Here is a 12,673-nt window from a genome sequence, read left to right on the forward strand (position 1 = left end):
AGAAAACTCTCTGTAGCATCTTAGTATTAATCTTCAACCCAAAAAAAAAAAACCCCTTATGTGGAAAGTACAATTAATTGCTGAGATAATTACATTTGACCAAAGTAATCCCATTTGGCTTGATCTTCTCTCTCTCCATCTTGCTAAACATTGCCAGTGCTTCTTTGGCAAATCCATGATGAACTGCAAGCCCTTCAATTGCTGAATTCCAACACAAGTTCCCCATTCATCCTCATGTCATTAAAAACTGCTATTGCTTCCCCAGATTTCTTGTTCTGAGAATAACAATCAATCATTGTTGTCCATGAGATTATGTCCTCAGTTGGCGTGTGATTAAACAACAACTCTGCAGACTCCACATTGCTAAGTCTAGCGTAGCCGTCGATCATAGTATTCCAAGTAGCTATGTTCCTCGCGGAACTCGTATCCCCCACTCGAGCGTGAGATGAAACCAAAGTAGGCCACGCAAAAGCGTCTCTTTCAGTCATTTCATCAAACACCTTTCTCGATTCACTGATTCGTCGCAGCATCGAATAAAAATCAATCAAACAAGTCTGAACAAACACATGTGAACCAAACCCATGTTTCCAAATGTGACCATAAACAGCTTCTCCAACCCCCAATAAACAAGTAATAATTTTATTATTATTGAATCATAAGAACATACAAGCACTGCAGTCACTTGGGAACTGCAAACAATAAACATTTACTTACACACGGTTCAAATATCTTTAATACAGATGCACTGCATTATTATTACAATTACAGAAATAGTACTTTTGAAGAGCTACGATTCTTTTTGGTACATTCACACTCACGTATTCAGTACAAACACATAAAAAATTTAATACTCGTTAGGTTATCATGGCCTATTTCGTAGTACATTTAACCCTTTTAAGTGGTATTACACCACTCAATGAGCTAAATATACCACTTAATGCGCCAAAATGACCCAAAAAGTATGATATTTTTATGTAAAAATACTGTATACATGAACGTATCATAATCGGACCCATGCTTAGGATTTAGCTAGGCTCACCAGCTACACTTTAAAGTGAGGCAAGGCACGACCGCCAATTTGCCCAACAACTCTGTAATGGCTCATAAACTCAGCATAAGAGGTGATCCTGTATATGGGGGGACTGTTATCGGACAAAAGCTCCTTGATTGGTCCGCATGGCTTATGTATGTCCTTAGCACAAGGAAGGAAAAAAGATACAGCTGATATTCTTGGCTTGCCAAACGGGGTAGCCAATACTCTGTGCTCCACGCTCTTGAACTTGTCATTACTAAGCAACTGCAGATACATGTATAGTTGAGACTCCCAGAAATACTACTAGACCAATAGCTAGTTGATTAAAAAATTAATTAGTAATATATGATACGGAGAGCGAGCCTACCTGCATAAAGTCACCAATGTTCGCAACAAAAGCTCCTTCCACCGCTGGAATATCAACCCATTGATCATTATGGAGAACTTGGAGGCCATTGCTCTTGTCTTGTAGGACTAAGGTGAGGAGGGAGGGGTCCGAGTGTTTGATTGTGCCTAGAGTCAAATCGGGCTCAGGGCAAGCAGGGTAATAGTGACCCGATAACTTGATAGACTTCAAGTACCCGGTGCTGGATAGGTGATCCTTATTGAGCCCCAACGCTTCTGACATTAATTCAGATAGCTTTTCCTGCAGGTCAATCATGTTTTTCATGTACTCCTTCATTTCGCGCCTGCAAAAACACACGTAAAGTGAACAAACTAGTTAGAGAACATTTTCCATATACTATATATAGTAATAATAAAATTAGATCAAATTAATATGGTTGGTTAGATGATCTACTAGCTGATCTAGAAATTATTAAGCACACCTGCACAGTTCAGGAAGTGCATCAAAATCCCACTGATCATCTGCAGCTCTGCAGGACAAAGTGTCCTTCCATTCAGCTGGTACTGGTTGTGCACGCCCTTTGATATCTCCACTGCTATAATAATTCACCGTGCGACTAAAGTCACGTGAGTACCACTCCATCTTGGCCTCCTGGGGCTGCTCATGGAACCTTCTTATACTTTCCACCATCTCCACCATTACAGCAACTGGAACTCCATGGTTAACTATCTGAAAGAAACCCCACGTAGCGCATGCATATCTCATGGCATTGACCATCTTTACTCGCCGGTCATCGTTCTCGTTAAACCCTTGGAGATTGATGACGGGGATTTCAACTCCATCAGCCCCGTTGTTCTGCGGAGTTGATGAGTTGTTTGCACGACACTCCGGTGGGTGGATGAAGCACCTGGGAATGTGGGTCACCCCAGCATCCACGAGGCCTTTGACACCGATTTTGAGGTCATCAAATTCGTACAATTCTTTTTCAGCGGCGGTGTAATCGACAAGTGCTGGTGCCATCTTCACTTGAATTGTTGTGTTTTTTTTGGAGTCAGACACTTGAATTGTTGGTGTGCAATTAGTTGAAGGGCCCTTTCATATTTATATACACAGCTGCCTCGTAGTATGTATGGTGCTTTGTATTAAACAAAGAATGTAAAGTATTGCTTTGCACATGATGAAATTTGTTTCAAATTTGTACAGCTAAGGCAAGAATCTAGATCCTACCCCAATGCCTTCAAGTAAGCTGATTGCGCCTTTACAATATAAGATATAGAATCAGTAATTTGTTGAGTGATACATGTGATAGATATGATTAAATTATTAAGAGGCCGCTATTAGCTGGTAAACAACTGTGGACGGCTCTTTTTTTAAGAGAAACAACTTTCCTATATAAAGGAGTTCCCCTTATGTAGAAAATATATAGCGCAACAACACCCATCCCATATAATAATGAATGCACGACTCAGCCTCATTGAGGCATTTCGACAAGCACTTTCCCATGAATTACTGGTGTAGGGTGGCAGAATAATTGTTACGTAATTAGATGAGTGGGGTCATTAACCCCTTCTTCTTCTCCTAATTAAGTTTTGAGAATTCACAAATGCCCTTTGCCATGAAAAAACATTCGTAATTAAAAAAATAGCCATGAAAAACATGCATGTTTTAATTTAATTGTAAAACATGTACACGTGGAGATGTAATCAAATATTTTTATGCTTATATGGACAACCTTTTCAGACTATAGTAGTTGAATATATTATATGTTTCTTCTATCAAAGGAAAAGAGAGGTTGAATTCAAACAGTCAAACTCGGAAATTTATAATAATCCCAAGAAATGAAAAAACACCAAGAGAAAACAGCAAGATCTGACGTAACTTCTTCTGTTGCTTACGTGGATTTGAGGAGGGACGGTACCATCAAATCTCCAATTAAAACTAATAGCGACATCTATATTGTAGGTTAGTCCATGCAAATAACAAATTGATGAAATGAAATTTGGTTTCCATTGAGACATGGGTTTTTTTATTTATTTCTCTCTCTCTCTTTCTCCTCCATGAAAGATGACCTAAACTCATATCTTATTTGGACCCGTAAATTATTGAAACAAATTTACATTCATGGTGTCACGATGGTCGTGATGGCACGTTATGGTGGCGGCAGCAATCTCCTTGTGACAGTGGACCAAATATGGTGGCGGCGCCAAAGTTGTTAAATGGATGGGTCAGGTCGCACTGGATCGATATGTGACTCTTTCTTAGATGTCAAAAGATTGATATCGCAAATCACAGGAGTTTCATGTCACATGCTACATCAGTTGGTATTTAATGTGTAAAAGTTTCTCTTCTTTTTTTTTTCTTGTTGTAATTTTAATGTGCAAAAACTTCTCTTTTACATGTGTCAGATTGTTGTTTGCCTATAAGGAAAAATGACTCCTTAAAGTGGTGCAACACCACTCACTGAGCTCAACATACCACTCAATACGCCATGATGATGACCGGATAAGTATGAATCTATTGCAACCGGAGCCATGCTTAGGAGTTCGCTTGGGCATATGGCAGCCAAGCCACATGCAGAAATAGGCTCACTAACTACAGTTTAAAGTGAGGCAAGGCATGGCCCCCAATTTGCGCAACAACACTGTAATGGTTCATAAACTTTTCATAAGAGGTGATCCTAGTATATGGGGGATTCTTAGCCCAAGGAAGGAAAAAACATACAACTGATATTCTTGGCTTGCCAAGTGGGGTAGCCAGTACTCTGTGCTCCACACTCTTGAACTTGTCATTACTAAGCAACTGCAAATACATGTGTAATTCAGACTGCAGAAATACCCTTGAACTTGTCATTACTAAGAATCTCTTTGAGGCATTTCATCAAACACCTTCACGAGAGGCCTGTCAATCTATATACCCAATACTCAGAGTCTCTCATATGCCAATATTTTTCTTTAGCTACTTTTTGAATACCATATGCGAGTGCGATCTAATGTCGATCTCTGCCCGGGGAGATGTCAACTGCGTTGATATTTAAATTGTTTTATTACAAAGAACCACTAGTATAGTGGTTTGGATGAATTACTCTCTCATGTAAAGATTTTGAGTTTGAGTCCTAGCATTCATGTAGTGTGTGTGAGTTTATATGAAATCCTGTATTTTTAATATATATATTATATTTCCGGGAAATTAAATATTTTGTTACATATTTTGTTTATAACTTATATATATATAATTATCTTGGTACGTGTTATATTTTCATAAATTTTCCTTATTAGTTATTAAAAATAGTAATATTTATATGTTTTGTTTTAGACAGCTTTATTTCTTTGTTTGTTTCTGACCAAGTTCAATAGCCTAGTTGTTATCTAAAACAAACTTTAGACTCCAAGTGTCATTATACCTAGATGACTAAGCTCTATTTGAGCATGAGGTGTTGGCATTCCAATAACAGCTATCTAAACTTGGAGCCAAACCTTATCAACTGCCATACATTGGACCAATTGAAGGAAAGTAGTTGCCGCCTATGTAGTAAAATAGGAACCATTTCCTTGTTTTCGTGGCATGCGTGGTAGTGGATGGAGATAGGTAGATGGGTTGTCTTGCCAATTTATTTTAAGGATTTTTATTATTGAGGTGAGTGGTTTATGTAATGTGTTTTAAAAGTTTTTATTTTGTGATAAAATATGAAAACCATGAATTATCGTGGATTTGTTCTATTTACAAATATCTCTCTATTTCAAGTCAAACATGTCTTATTTGGTGCAACCTTTCACACTATATATATATATTGATTGGAATATTAATTGTGAAGTATGTATTATTCATGGAATATGAGAACTTCACTGTTGGGGTATTCGAGGGATAGATCATAGATGTACCACACGGGGATATAGGGGCAGTGAGACCAATAAGGGTCACGTGGTTGTTTACATGCTATGAAGGATAATCGAGATATAAAGGGATGATGTGATATGATCTGGATTGGTGTACCTTTTCATGATATTTTAAAGAGTGTGTAAAACGGCATTGCTTGACTGGCATATTACATAATCTACTCACTGAACAGTGGTTGCTCATCACTTACCCTGTTTAAATTTTCAAATAAATTAGTGGGTAAGACAAGGAGTAAACCAGTTGAGGCTGAATTAGAGAGTATCATAGCTTTATTTATTAATTGTAAAGTTGTAAGATTTTGGAGTTATTTTTATAAGAGAAATTTATTTTAAACCCTGTTTCGGCTTTCTTTTTATTTTATTTTACTTTCTCACGCACCGAACGCAGGGTTTCTATCGATCCCCGGTTCGGGGCGCTACAATTTAATATACTATATATCGTCTCTTTCAATAAGCAAGGTCCTAAAAAAAGAGTTTTATTTGATTAAAATTTATGATGTCAATATTTAATTTGGGATATGTCGTGAATAGTTTGCCTTGATTAAAGGGATTTAATTATGTTTAAGGAATTTCAGTCAGGTGGCAATTTACTCCAAATCATCCTCAACATACATAAACACAAGTATTAATTTTTTATTATTGAAACATAAAACGATACAAGCAGTGCAGTCATATGCGAACTGCAAAAAGCTTGTGTCCAGTACACAATTCAAATATATTTAATACAGAGATGCCCTGCATTATTATTATTACAATAACAAAAATAGTACTTTTGAACCTAAACTTGAAGAGCTATGATTATTTTAGGGTACATTCCCATTCATGTACTCAGCACAGACACATGAAAATACCATCTTCATTGAGTCATCACTAGCTACAGTTTAAAGTGAGGCAGGGCACGGCCGCCAATTTGCCCAACAACTCTGTAATGCCTCATAAACTCTTCATAAGATGTAATCCTGTATATGGGGGGACTGTTATCAGAGAGAAGCTCCTTGATTGGTCCACATGGCTTAATTCTATCCTTAGCACAAGGAAGGAAAAAAGATACAGCTGATATTCTTGGCCTGCCAAGCGGGGTAGCCAGTACTCTGTGCTCCACACTCATGAACTTGTCATTGCTAAGCAACTGCAAATAAATGCCTAGTTTAGACTTGCATAAAGATTACTGGACTAATGGCTAGTTGATTAAAAAATTAATTACTAATATGGTACGGATATCGAGCCTATACCTGCATAAAGTCACCGATGTTCGCCACAAAAGCTCCGTCCACCTTGGGCACATCAACCCATAGATCATTATGGAGAACTTGGAGGCCATTGCTCTTGTCTTGTAGGACCAAGGTGAGAAGGGAGGGGTCCGAGTGTTTGATTGTGCCTAGAGTCAAATCGGGCTCAGGGCAAGCTGGGTAATAGTGACCCGATAACTTGATAGACTTCAAGTACCCCGTGCTCGATAGGTGATCTTTACTGAGCCCCAACGCTTCTGACATTAATTCAGATAGCTTTTCCTGCAGATCGATCACGTTTTTCATATACTCCTTCATTTCGTGCCTGAAAAAACACACGTAAAGTGAACAATCTAGTTAGAGAACATTTTCCGTATACTATATATAGTAATAATAAAATTAGATCAAATTAATATGGTTGGTTAGATGATCTACTAGCCCATCTAGAAATTATTAAGCACACCTGCACAATTCAGGAAGTGCATCAAAATCCCACTGATCATCTGCAGCTCTGCAGGACAAAGTGTCCTTCCATTCAGCTGGTACTGGTTGTGCGCGCCCCTTGATATCTCCACTGCTATAATAATTCACCGTGCGACTAAAGTCACGTGAGTACCACTCCATCTTGGCCTCCTGGGGCTGCTCATGGAACCTTCTTATACTTTCCACCATCTCCTCCATTACAGCAACTGGAACTCCATGGTTAACTATCTGAAAGAAACCCCACGTAGCGCATGCATATCTCATGGCATTGACCATCTTTACTCGCCGGTCATCGTTCTCGTTAAACCCTTGGAGATCGATGACGGGGATTTCAACTCCATCAGCGCCGTTTTTCTGCGGAGTTGATGAGTTGTTTGCACGACACTCCGGTGGGTGGATGAAGAACCTGGGAATGTGGGTCACCCCAGCATCCACGAGGCCTTTGACACCGATTTTGAGGTCATCAAACTCGTACAATTCTTTTTCAGCGGCGGCGTAATCGACGAGTGCTGGTGCCATCTTCACTTGAATTGTTGGTATGCAATCAGTTAAGGGCCGTGTCCTATTTATATACACTGCCTCGCCTCGTACTAGATATGCTGCTTGTATTAAACAAATAATAATTTTATATAGCTTGCTTTCCACCTGAAATTTGTTATAATTTTATACAGCTAAGGCAAGAATCTGGAATGTTGACCCAAAAAAATGAAAAAAATGCAAGAATCTAGAACCTACATACACTAATGCCTAAATTTTAGCCAATGAGGATGTTCTAAGAAGGGAAAATGAAACTCAAGGTGGATGGAGTGTTTCATTTTCCTTCCTATTTTCTCATAAGTACGACATTTTTTTCTTGATTCAGTGTAGACTTTCGAACGTGAAAATGTAAACAGTTTTGTCCCTTTTCTATCAACCAAAATGCAACCATTGGTGCACAAAAGCCATCTTCTGACTAGGTGTAGAAAAGTCTTCTTTCTCTATAATACAGGTGACATTGTTGAATTATTTAGAGGCTTCTCAACTGAATCAATCACAACGAGGCCATAAACTTTTCTTATTGAAAGCGAGAGGCCCCATAATGTTTAATATATGTTTTTAAGAGAAAGAAGCTTCCCTTTCCATACACTCAATTTCCATTGAGTGATGAAGGCAGTAGAAATGAACATTGCAACAAGCCCCCTTATGTGGAAAATAGCGCAAAATCCACCGAACAAGAATTAATGCATGACGCAGCCATCACTGAATCATTTCCACAAACGCTTTCCCCACCAACCGCCTCCTTGAAATGAATTACTGGGCACAGCTCAGCAACAGAAAAAATGTCTTTTTTTTTTTTTTTGGGGTCAAGGGATTCTGTTCATTTTGTTCTAGGAAAGCTCAATTCAAATGCAGCTCTCAACACCAACAAATAAAGCAGGTCCAAATATACAACAAAAGCCCATAAAATATTAAACAAAAAAAATCCTAGATCTAGAACACAGGAGCAGCCGCACCACATAGCAAGCCAACAACACCATCAGAGCAGATCCACCACCAAGGGGCAGAAAAAAATGTTAAATATAGAGATTGATGAGTGGGGCCATTTACCCCTATAACCCCTTCTTCTTTTCCTAATTTAATTTCATGAATCGCATTTGAGTTGTATTTGTGTTAATTAAATACTTCTGCCATTTGATTTGATATCTGTAAGATTAGAAAAAGAAAAAAAACAACCAACTAAAACAATGGTTATGTCCATGAACATATATTAATTATGGTTATTGTTACATTCCGAGATTGGTTCCGCTGTAACACGATATTGTCCGTTTTGGGCCCCTCTCTCTGTCCTCACGATTTTGTTTTTGGGAACTCACGAGCAACTTCCCAATGGGTCACCTATCTTGGGATTGCTCTAGCCCCAACTCGCTTAACTTCGGAATTCTCATGACTCCGAAGCCAGTGAACTCCCAAAAGGTCTCGTGCTAGATGGAGGCGGACATGTACATATAAAGCACATCACTCACTCTCTGTTGGTCGATGTGGAATGTTATAGTTATGTCCATGAACATATATTAATTATGGTTAGGTTTATGAACACATATTAACTATTGAAAAAAATAATAATAATACACATTAAGTTAAAATGATGAGTAAAAATTTACAATTCGTCCTTTTGAAAAATCGCCGTCCCCTTAGAAAAGTCCGGTTGCATGTGCCATTTTGATTTTAGGACTAACCAGAGAGACAAAACTCAAGTACTTGTAGGGCATGCTTGATGCATGCATGGTGGTGTGCAATTTACTTTAAAATAAGCAAAAGCTATTGACATAATTTGTGAGTTTGGTGTAACTTTTGAGAATTAAAACTGCCCTTTGCCATGAAATAAAATCACAACAAACCACGACAAACATGCGTAATTTAAATAACCCCAAAAAAAAAAAAAAAAAAAAGGCCACGAACTACATGCATGTTTAAATTTAATTTGTAAAACAAGTATATATCGAAATGTAATCAAATATTTTATGTTTATATAGACTATAGTTGTTGACTACATTATATATGTTTCTATCAAAGGAGGTTGAATCATCAAACTCAGAAATTTGTAATAATCTCAAGAAATGAAAAAGCACCAAGAATGTCTCCATCAACCCATTATCACTTCATCTGTTGCTTACTTGGGTGGATGTGACATATGGCGTTTCAAGGAGCGACTGCACCATGAAATCTACAATTCAAACTAATACCAAGATCAGTATTGTAAATAACAAATTGTAGTGTAGGGTTAGTGTATGCCAAGAACAAATTGTATCGAAATGGATAGGTCACGATAGGTCGATATGCGATTCTGGAATTTCTTAGATTTTTTTTTCCTGAGAAAATATTTTAATTTTTAGGGGTTAATTAATGAAAAATGTTGAATAATGTTAAAAGAATGACATCCCAAATAACGTGAGTTTCATGTCACATATTATATCGGTTGGTATCAAATGTGTAGAAGATTTTCTTTGCGTAATTTTAATATGCAAAAACTTTTTCTTGTGCATGTGTTAGACTATTATTTTAACTGTCAGGAAAAATGACTCATTTCTTCCTTCCACGTAATGAACCAAGCAACGTCCCCTTAAAGAAGGTCACGTTGCAAAGTACCATTTTCAACTTTTGACTAACCAGAGAGTGACTAACTCAAGTACTTGTAGGACACTAAGCAAACACCATTGCCATAGTTTGTTGGTTTTTTGAGACTAAAAAAATACCCTTTGTCATGAAATAAATTTACAACGTTACCATGTTTAAATTTAATTATAAAACAAGTACGTGGACATGTAGTCAAATATTTCAAGGTTTATATAGATCGCCTTTTCAAACTATAATACTTTATTAACTTATCGGTTTATATCTTACAACATAAAGGGCGAATTTTAAATATAGAGCTAAATACATGGTTTTACCGATCATTCGAGCTAACGTACAAAACTCCCGAATTTAGGTGACATCATAATAAAAAAGTGGATCAAATTCTCTTTCTCTCGTCCCAAGTGCGTTCGGGTTTGATTCACATATTAATAAGACATGATGTTATAGCTTATAAATCAATTTATTATGTAATAGCTTTGGGATCTTTGTGCAACCCTTCATTTATTATAACTGAGAGGACATGATCAACAGATCATCATATCATACACAAATTCTTCAGAAAAGTAGAATTACATTATTACCAGAGAACACAACCAAACAGTAACATATAACCATAAGCCTCAGTGCAGCTCGGAAATAAGGAAGCACGAAATTACCATCTTATACCTTAAAACCTATAGTTTGTAGCGGTTCATGTATTCTCCAAATAGAACTTCTTTGTAAATTGCCGGATTGTCTTCGGAAATAAGCTCCTTTATCGGCCCATATGGTTTCTGGAGGTCGTCGGTACCAACAAAACATGCAATTGATGTACGAGGCTCGAGGGTCGCTGGCATCAAAACTCTGTGCTCTACACTCTTGAACTTGCCATTAGTAACAATCTGTAAAATTACGTCAAATAATTACGGACTATAATATCCATAAATATACATGTGTTATAACTTGAATGAATGGGAAGAAAACATCTAATTGGGTGTAGAAAAATAGCTAGCAGTTACATTACCTGCAACATGTCGGCAAGATTGGTAAGCAAAGCTCCCTCAACTGGGGGCACGTCGATCCAAACATTGTCATGAAGAACTTGCAGGCCGCTGCTGTCTTGGAGGAGCAAGGTGAGGAAGCCGAGGTCGGAGTGCCTGGTACCTCCTAGAGTCAAATGGGGATCGGGGCAAACCGGGTAATAGTGGCATGCCAGTGACCTCGATTTGAAGCACCTTAGGTTCTCAAGGTAATCACTGTCCAGCCCTAAAGCTTCCGAAAATAATTTGGATAGCTTCTCTTGCACTTTAACGATGTATTTCATATACTCGCGTACCTGCTCTCTGTGAAATAAGCGTATAAATGAGTTTTAGAGTAAGCTCATATTTTAAAATATCATCATTTAAAGGGGGAAAAACCAAATTTTCTATATAAAAAAAGATCATATTAGCGAGCGTAGCATAACTCATTTACCTGCAAACTTCGGGGATGGCTTCAAAGTTACATTCATCTTCTAGGACCTTGCATGACAAGGTGTCTCTCCAATCAGCCGGGGTCGAAACTTTCAATTCTCCATTGCTGAAGAAGTTGACCTTCTTCTTAAAATCGCGCGAATACCACTCCTCCTTGGCCTCCTGGGGAAGCTCATGAAAACCTCGAACACCTTTGAGCACCTCATCCATGACAGCAATTGGAATTCCATGATTCACAATCTGAAAGAAACCCCATTCTTCAGCTGCTTTTCGAAGGTCGTTGATGATCTCTTTTCGCCTGTCGCAGATGTCGACATCCTTGAGATCAATGACAGGAACTTGGAGGTTGGAGTCAACGCCATTGTTTTGGTTTGGGGAAGGTAGGGTCTCTGGAGGGTGTCTGAACATTCTTGGGAGCTTGGTCACCCCAGCGTCTACCAGGCCTTTGACACCAGCTTTTGTTTCATCGAATTGTTTCAATTCCTTCTCCAGCTCACAGTCCACAACTGCCATTTTGAATTATTTCTTTTTGATTAGTGGAAAACAAGTTTAATGGTTTGTGGCAGTGCAAGTTTATCTTGCTACTTATATAGAGATTCAAGAGAGAACAAAAGAATTCAAACGTTCTTCTGTTTAACTTGGAGAAAAAAGATGAAGATAATGATGAAGCCGGCGTTGGAGAATTCATGATTTTTACACACATGCAACGACAATAGTTAATATTGTTAAATAAAAAAGACAATCGACAAATAGAATCGAACATCAAATCCTAGCTAAAATCTACACCAACTACAACTTTTGGTGGGTTCCATATATATATATATATATATATATATATATATATATCAGTGGCAGAGCAGTGGGTGGGTTGGTGCGTTCTTAGAGTCTCTTGTTCTTGGAGAAAAACAAATAAAGTAAAGAAAAGCCGGCCTTCTTACAATTGACTAGAGCCTATTTAGACAACATTTTCCGGCAACCTTTAGCTGACTAGATGTGTCAGCTGATGTGTGCAATTTTATATACTTCAACTAAGATGAGATGTGCGGTTGAAAGCTTTCAAGACACCATGAAAGTAGTGACACGAGTCCGTATGTGACATCATATATGTTGAATGTAAATAATAC

The 12,673-nt window shown here is 37.9% G+C and overlaps 3 protein-coding genes across 3 annotated transcripts; all 3 read right to left on the bottom strand.

The window, feature by feature from the left end:
- Nucleotides 624-2,460, bottom strand: LOC18767242 (1-aminocyclopropane-1-carboxylate oxidase homolog 1). Its single transcript, XM_007199954.2, has 3 exons — nucleotides 1,861-2,460; nucleotides 1,401-1,722; nucleotides 624-1,297 (listed from the first exon to the last, which is right to left on the bottom strand). Exons 1-3 carry the CDS (start codon nucleotides 2,397-2,399, stop codon nucleotides 1,043-1,045), a joined length of 1,116 nt encoding a protein of 371 aa, XP_007200016.1. The 5' UTR covers nucleotides 2,400-2,460; the 3' UTR covers nucleotides 624-1,042.
- On the bottom strand, nucleotides 5,882-7,560 carry LOC18766149 (1-aminocyclopropane-1-carboxylate oxidase homolog 11). Its single transcript, XM_007199189.2, has 3 exons — nucleotides 6,965-7,560; nucleotides 6,505-6,826; nucleotides 5,882-6,401 (listed from the first exon to the last, which is right to left on the bottom strand). Exons 1-3 carry the CDS (start codon nucleotides 7,501-7,503, stop codon nucleotides 6,147-6,149), a joined length of 1,116 nt encoding a protein of 371 aa, XP_007199251.1. The 5' UTR covers nucleotides 7,504-7,560; the 3' UTR covers nucleotides 5,882-6,146.
- On the bottom strand, nucleotides 10,542-12,187 carry LOC18768902 (1-aminocyclopropane-1-carboxylate oxidase homolog 1). The gene is made up of 3 exons (XM_007200599.2): nucleotides 11,551-12,187; nucleotides 11,102-11,420; nucleotides 10,542-10,979 (listed from the first exon to the last, which is right to left on the bottom strand). Exons 1-3 carry the CDS (start codon nucleotides 12,060-12,062, stop codon nucleotides 10,773-10,775), a joined length of 1,038 nt encoding a protein of 345 aa, XP_007200661.1. The 5' UTR covers nucleotides 12,063-12,187; the 3' UTR covers nucleotides 10,542-10,772.

The sequence above is a fragment of the Prunus persica genome, chromosome G8 (genome assembly GCF_000346465.2).
Source record: "Prunus persica cultivar Lovell chromosome G8, Prunus_persica_NCBIv2, whole genome shotgun sequence".
Classification (NCBI taxonomy): Eukaryota; Viridiplantae; Streptophyta; class Magnoliopsida; order Rosales; family Rosaceae; genus Prunus; species Prunus persica.

Excerpts from the sequence above, each read along its gene's own strand:
- LOC18767242 (XM_007199954.2), bottom strand. The coding sequence starts at position 2,399 with ATGGCACCAGCACTTGTCGATTACACCGCCGCTGAAAAAGAATTGTAC. Across the intron at positions 1,723-1,860 it reads GCACTTCCTGAACTGTGCAG|GCGCGAAATGAAGGAGTACA; the intron begins GTGTGCTTAATA and ends GTGTTTTTGCAG. Across the intron at positions 1,298-1,400 it reads ACATTGGTGACTTTATGCAG|TTGCTTAGTAATGACAAGTT; the intron begins GTAGGCTCGCTC and ends ATGTATCTGCAG.
- LOC18766149 (XM_007199189.2), bottom strand. The coding sequence starts at position 7,503 with ATGGCACCAGCACTCGTCGATTACGCCGCCGCTGAAAAAGAATTGTAC. Across the intron at positions 6,827-6,964 it reads GCACTTCCTGAATTGTGCAG|GCACGAAATGAAGGAGTATA; the intron begins GTGTGCTTAATA and ends GTGTTTTTTCAG. Across the intron at positions 6,402-6,504 it reads ACATCGGTGACTTTATGCAG|TTGCTTAGCAATGACAAGTT; the intron begins GTATAGGCTCGA and ends ATTTATTTGCAG.
- LOC18768902 (XM_007200599.2), bottom strand. The coding sequence starts at position 12,062 with ATGGCAGTTGTGGACTGTGAGCTGGAGAAGGAATTGAAACAATTCGAT. Across the intron at positions 11,421-11,550 it reads GCCATCCCCGAAGTTTGCAG|AGAGCAGGTACGCGAGTATA; the intron begins GTAAATGAGTTA and ends CTTATTTCACAG. Across the intron at positions 10,980-11,101 it reads ATCTTGCCGACATGTTGCAG|ATTGTTACTAATGGCAAGTT; the intron begins GTAATGTAACTG and ends GTAATTTTACAG.